The sequence below is a fragment of the Chondrus crispus genome, genomic scaffold, assembly GCF_000350225.1.
Source record: "Chondrus crispus Stackhouse genomic scaffold, scaffold_468, whole genome shotgun sequence".
NCBI lineage: Eukaryota > Rhodophyta > Florideophyceae > Gigartinales > Gigartinaceae > Chondrus > Chondrus crispus.
In genome coordinates this window covers 38,912-46,049 of record NW_005179368.1, presented here as the reverse complement: position 1 = coordinate 46,049, position 7,138 = coordinate 38,912, and the positions used below count along the sequence as shown (strand labels likewise).

The following is a 7,138-nucleotide window of genomic DNA, read 5'->3' as shown; positions in this document are numbered from 1 at the left end:
GCACCGCGGACCGAGGGACCCTTCTCTGTCGTACAGGTGAGCGACCACACCGTAACCATCTTAGGTGGGACGGGACTGAAGGACCGGCCCTCTCGCGACCGGGTCGTCAGGTCTCCTCCGCTGCGTAGCAACGTGGAGGATCCACCGCCGGGACAGGTGGCGTCAGACGGGGAAGATGAAAACCTCACCGACGCGACCCCTTCGGAAGGTACCCGCGCTACACCGGCGCTCGCCATGCCGCGCACGCCGGGGCTGATGGACGCCGTCATCGGCAGGGGAACCGAGGACGCCCTGGCGCGTCGCGCTGGGTTCCGCTCTCAAATCGGGGCGAACCGCACCGAAACAGCGGACCACCCCCCCCTTTCGGACGCAAGGACCCTAACGAAGGATACGCGTCCCGCCACGCGCTGGCGAACGGCGAAGGAGCCCCACGAACCAGCAGTGGACCCTACGGATCCACCCACGCCCCGCCGCGTCATGCCCTCCGCCCCCTGGAGATCGACCTCGCCCACCGCGCTTTCATCTCGTCTGGTGCGGCGCGCCTGGCCGCGAAGTGCACGTTCCGACGCAACGCCTTTCGCGTACCACCACCCGGACCATCGGCGCAGACCCTACCTCCTGCTTCCTCTGCGGGAGTCCCCACCGACGCCTACGTCGTGCAAGCGCTAACCAGGCACGGGCCGGGAGATGACGGACTCCCCCTGTTTCGCGTACGTTGGTATGGGTACAGCGACGCCGAGTCGACCTGGGAGCCCGCCCGTCACATCGACTACAACACGGTCACGCGATACTGCCAAAAAAGCGGATAACCATACCCGACCGCGCGCTATGGGGGCATCCCGACAGCGTGGGACTCAAAAATTAGACGGGCTGTATCCCAGCCCTGTTGCCCCCTCAATGAGATACGCAGTGTACCTACAGCAATGCCCGCTGGAAACACGTGCCACGATCCCTCGAACCGCCCCCGGACGCCTTGGCCCGACAATCTTGCCCATTTGATTGTGTTTCAATTTTTGTGTTTGATTTTTGGGCCATTTGCGGATCTTGGGGTGACAGGTGCGGCTTTTGATGCCCTTGGGGAGGTGAAGTTCTAGCCCTGGGGGTGTTTTGGGGGCGACTACCCCAATTGAGGTGGCATTGAAGGGTGACGTTCCTCATTCATCCAATTCCGAGGCTGACGTCGCCCTAAGAAAACGACATGTTGAAACATGCCAATCTTTGTCTGTGTCTATAGGGCGACATTGGATCGTTTTCTGAGATTGATGTGATTTCAGTTGGAAATATAGGGTGACATCATATGCGAAACACCGGCAACTTCTACCCACTCTATCTACATACAATTACATACAGTATTTTCCGTATTTTCCATACCACGGAAGCATGTTTACTTAGTGTTTTCATCCCCATAAAGCTGTCTCAGTGCACAATCAGTAACAGAATGCGTCTCAGAACGACAAAGAGAGCAAGTATACTTCCTCTTTGATGGCGCAGGTCCGTTCTCATACCAGCTCTTCTTACGTTTTCCCGCGTTTTTCACTGGCCTCCCACGAGGAGGAGGGATAGCTTTGGGAATTCTTAAGTTCTGACCAAAAGCTACTAACCGTTTCGCTTGTTTGATAACTTTGTCGACAGAGTATTGCGCCGGCATTGAGTAACACCAGCTGTAGTAATTCTCTTTCCATGCTTTCGTCAAATGTCGTCGCGCAACGTGCTTATACAAATTATTAGATCCGTACTTCTCACATATGACAGCCGTTCCGAGATAGCAAGGAAAACCGGAACCATCTCGTGAATGCATGCAGCATGAAGGGGGCGTGTTTGGCTCTGAACGCATGACTACATGCCTCAAACGCGTTCCGTCCACCACGCTTCGTACCGTCGCCTCCATTTGCCCCGTTCCCTCTACAAACCTAACAGACTCCTTATAAACTCTTGATCTCTGAATGAGTAGCGCAAGACGTTGTTCAATGTGAGGTGGTACGGGACTCTTGCAGTTCATTGCAGTTGCTTGCCGCTTCAAAAAGGCAGTTCGCTGTGTCGACACAACTTTCTCCAGCATCTTCAGAGGCTCCACTGTCCTGATGTGGTTTAGCAGGGCGGCGGACATACCACTTTCAGCTCCTTGAGATGTCGTGATTAGATCTTGCAACATCGAGCATGCTCTGTACAGCTCACTGTCATCAAACCTATTAAGGTAATCTGACATCTTCATCGGGAATTTTTTTTTGGCTTGAATAACCTCATCCCTGCTTGGGTTTCGAAGCGCTTTATCGTACATGCGCACACCAACAACCTTTCCCGCACCCAGTGCTGTAGCGAGTTTTTTTCGGACATGCAGTGGGTCCAGGAACAACTTCGCGTGCTGCATGCACCGCTTGTACGCTGAGTCGATAGATTTCTCCTGGTCGACAATTGTCGTCTTCGTAGGTACATCAAACCCTGGGATATCCGCGGCGGCAGCAAAAACTTTCTCCCACGTGTCCATTCCCTCAGCTCCCAAGAAATGGGCGAACACCAAGGGGCAGAGTTGATGGTTAGTGTCGTATCCGAACACTTCAAATGTGGTTCCGTAAGAACGGCGGCCCAAACCCTCGCAATGAGCGGCATCCGCTGCGCATGTCATCCTGCCCTTTCTACAGAAAGCTTCTGCAACCATCGGGACAAAGAGGAACCCGCCATAATATTTACCCTCATCCGCAATATCCGAGACGTCCACATCCTCTACATTAAACCCGGATTGTAGGGATCTTAGTTTTTCAGAGTATGAAAGTTTTTGCTGTTGTTTGTATATGAATCGTGCAGCCTTGATGCGCTGCGCCTTCATTTCCGTACCGGACAAGATGAAAATGTCCACCCTGTGTCCTAATTCCCTCAACAGATCAGAGTATCCTTCCAGGGCAGCCATGTCAACGGCTCGAGCAGCTGAGATGTATCTGTTCAGCTCGCGCCTCACAGCGCGAATGTGTGAGTTTGCTGGTTGTCGACGGTAAATTGACTTCGCCCTTAAAATGGACGCTAGGACGCTGGTGGGCATGTCAGGGTTCAAGGCGAACTCATCACGAAGCGCCCGTGCGGTCTGCTCAGCGGTATACGCCGGTCTAATTTGACAGGACTTTCTGTCGACTGACTGCCCATAGCACTGGTTTTCGTGCTCTTGGAACCGATTCAACTTCCACAATCGCGATTTCGGTTGCCGATTAAAAGTGAGAGTTGCGGCACAATGCTTTCGTCGACAGTCCATACGCACCATTTCGAAGTTTTTCACCACATTCACTCCCTACGGCACACCCAAATTCGCAGTATAGGCTCGAACGAGCTGCTCGCAGCGCCATCTTCCAGAAAGCTGAATCCCAACCTCAGGGGTATACGGGACGCATCGCCGGGGAACCCACGTCATCTCTGCTACTCTATCCGCCGCTATTTCCGTCATTGCCTTCCGCTGACTTCTCTTTTTTGAAGCTCTCTTTTGTTCCGCTCGCCGTTTTTTCTGTTCGTCTTCAGACAAAGTTCTGAGGTCAACTGGCAACACCCTTTCAGCCGCAGCTGCTGCATCACAAGCTTCTCCATTGCTGCTGGTGTCTTCAGGCGTGACGGCTATGTACGCTCCGAAATCAAAGTCATCGTCGTCAATACATTCCGGGCGAGGGGAACGAGAGGAATCTGCTTCATCTTCAATCGAACTTTCTTCTTCGGCATCAACATCCTCATCGTCCTCTTCCTCATCCGAGTTCACCCCGTCACCCCCCTCTCTATCCCAATCATCGTCAGGCGCCCCAACGAACTCCGCTTCCTCACCATCTGGGCCGTGACCCATTTTAGATTCAAACTCTCTACCCAGGACATCGGTCATAAAATCGGTTCCGTCAAACGAGGATGTATGGATCCTGGGGGAATTATTTCGAGCCCCTCCTTGGCTCCTTGATTCATGACGATCCCTTCGTTCCCTCCTCTGCCTCTCTTCTCGTTTCCGCGCCTCATTATCCATACGTGCTCGTTCCTGATAAGACATTCTCTTCTCTCTGCGCTCCCTAGCCATCCGTTCCCGCCTTTGCGTAATCGTCTCAGGCTTTTCCACCTGACATATGTCTTCGTCTTCCGTTTCCCATTCTTGTCTCATTTCCTTCTCCCTCCGCTGATGTCCCCATTCACTTTCCGCTGAGCCGTTTCTTTCCCTCTCTTCCTCCAATGCCTGCTCTTTTTCTCTCTCCGCTTCTTCCCTCTTCGCACGTGCTCTCTCCTCCTCTAGCCCCTGCTCCCTTTTACGTCTCCACTCCTGAGCTCTTTCTTCTTGCATCCTTTCTTCACGATTGCGACGCCCCTCCCTTTTTTCCCTTTCTTCACTTTTTTCCGTTTCTTTGCTCCTATCCTCGCCTTTTTCCGCTTGAGAAGACATTTCCTCCTCCTCAGCCATGATCTTTCTTCGAATATTCTCCCTTTCCTCCCTTAACATGAGTTCGAGTAGTTTCTCCTTCGAGGTTGGAATGAGTGTAAAAAGTAGTGTTGCGGGAACTAAATTTGAAGCATTTTCCCGTTTTCCATCTCATCAAAACGAATGTCTCTCTCAGCTTGTTCTTTTGCGCGAGTGAGCTTTTGCATAGCTTTATTCGCGGAGGAACGATCCGACACACATCTGTCCGGATGAACAAGAAAAGAGAGCTTCTTGAAACGCTTTTGTATATTGCGCAAAGTGGGCTCGTCACTTTCGTCCGCCGTATCTCCGGGATGAGCGCAACAAAAGACGTCAATTACGGGCGTTTCGTTGATGATGATGGTCCCAAAGTGATGCAAGGCCTTTCTGGCGTCTGGCGGAAAAGATCGCATTATCCCGCCAAAATATGGCAGAGAAAAAGGGGAAGGAACAGAGGGTGACAGTGAAAAGCGAGCTGCGGTGCGAGGGATACTTCCGGAGGATGGATTTTTGTGGGGTGACTCTCGGAGAAAGTGGTCGAGGTGCAGGCCGAGGCGCAGGATATTTGACAAGAATATCTGCGCTGCGGACGCCCTACAAATGAGACACTCATGCCGGCCAGAAACACTGTTTCTGGAGGACCAGTAGTTTCATACGAATTGCTCAATTTTTGCAGATAATGCGCCATACATGCCATTTGTGCAATGTCCGAGTGTTTACCAGAGCTTTGAGGCCTACATTTACGTCACATATCCGACACGCCCCGTGCCAGCGCCGCCGCCCATCGCCGCGCCCCCGCGCCTCCGCCCATCGCGCCCATCGCTTGCTTGCCGAGGCCCACCGCCACCTCGGCCGTGGCAACGGTTCAAACAGCACCAATCGAGCACGGTCATCGGCCGAAGAGAGAGGGCGTCCCCATATACTGTGATCCGAGGATGAGATCCTACGACCTGGTTCCAGGACGCTACTCCTTGAGTTTCCATCGGACGGAGACCGCCGTTTCGAAGCCTCGATGCTATGACTCGCAATGGCCTCTGTCGTAAAGCCGGCATTTGAGATCAAAATAGATTCAAGATTCCGCTTTTCATTGGCGCGACGTAAAATGTTCTCCTCAACGGTCTGCTCACTCACCAAGCGGTAAATGTTTACCGGCTTGGTCTGACCAATGCCATGTGCACGGTCTTGAGCTTGGTTGTCGACTGCGAGATTGTAGTCTGTGTCGTAAAAGACCACAGCATCTGCTCCTGTTAAGTTCAGACCAACTCCACCTGCACGGGTTGTCAGAATCATGCAAAAAATTCGTGAATCTGTGTTAAACCTCTCCACAACTTTCTGTCGATCGTCTGTTTTCGTTGTGCCGTCCAGCCGAAGATATTTTAGACCATGCAAGTTCAGAAACGACTCCAGAATGTCGAGCACCTTCGTCATCTGCGTAAAAATCAGTGCTCGTGAACCAGCAGCTTGAAGCTTTCGCAACAAACGATCAAGAATTTGCAGCTTGCCACAGTCCCACTGAATCAGACGGGTATCTGGTATTGTAACCTTGCTACGTACTTCAAAAGGTCTGAACAAGCACTGAAGTTGATGCGTCGCCCGGTTCAGCTGTGTAAAAAATTCTGTTGCAGATAGGTGGAAAAGATCGTCGTTTCGATAGCGAAGTTCGACAGTAGGCGCAGATGCTCTTGTTATACAGCAAACGAACCGATCCGCGAACGGTTTGCCGGTTCTGGCCACGCTCTCTAGAGTGCGCAATAGAAGAGAAGCATTGGCAGGGAGAAAGCGGATCGCCTTTGCATGACAAAATCGTAGACCATCTACAAGAGATGAGGGATTCATTGTGCATGCATCACGCAAATCTTGACCGAGCAATGCGTGTTGCCTGATACGCATTGCAGACAGTTTGGCTTGATATCAAAGCTGAGAGCGCCGAAAGGATACCACTCTATCGCTTGCAGCTCGACTGGGATTATATCCGAGCATTCGCCAATCGTCTGGAACGTCACATGATGATTTCTTCGTAAGAAGTTCATTCCGAATGCACGATTCTGCAGAAATCTTCAACGCTTCAGCAGCATGCCATTTACCTGGCCACTTCTGCTCAATGGAACAGAGATCCAAACAGAGAAGGTCGAGATTGATTGTCCTTTCTGGTGGTAAGTGCATGCCGACCGCGTGAAGTTTTACTCGGATTATCAGTTACATGTTTCGCCGTTTTAGGAAGGTACCATTTAGAGTTTTGAAGCTTGTCACTGTCCATTTAAGACTAGCTCCCGAGGTAAACAAGGGGGCAGAGAACTCGCACCTCTCAAGCACAGAAGTTGCAAACATATTGTATTGATATCTTCGAAACCAAAACGCCTCTTCAGAAAGACAACTGATTATTTAAAACCCAGTACATTATTAGTCAATCAGTATAGTTAAAACTGGTACTGCAATGTTCTGCACGATTTTATTACCGAGGACAAGTACGTTAAAGAATGTTTGTCTAAATAGTTGAGGAAAGGATTGATTGTCCTTTCTGGTGGTTTCGAAAGAGCTCTTGCCACTAGTGCGGGAACGGGATAGAAAACCGGACGCATGGAGAGAGGAGACAGAATCTGACGTCCAACGACGATGGCGACGACCCCCCCTACGACAGCGTCACCGGCGACGACGATGATGCCCGCGTCCTGCATGGCCTTCGGTGTCGTCGGAACGTGCGTGCCGACAGGCGAGTGCGCCGCGATGGGC

General features: G+C 51.8%; 1 protein-coding gene across 1 annotated transcript; it reads right to left on the bottom strand.

Annotated features, from left to right (window-relative positions):
- Positions 1–5,148: 5,148 nt before the first annotated feature.
- Positions 5,149–6,244, bottom strand: CHC_T00000229001 (hypothetical protein). Its single transcript, XM_005719138.1, has 2 exons — positions 5,431–6,244; positions 5,149–5,234 (listed from the first exon to the last, which is right to left on the bottom strand). Exons 1-2 carry the CDS (start codon positions 6,242–6,244, stop codon positions 5,149–5,151), a joined length of 900 nt encoding a protein of 299 aa, XP_005719195.1.
- Between the last annotated feature and the right edge of the window lie 894 nt (positions 6,245–7,138).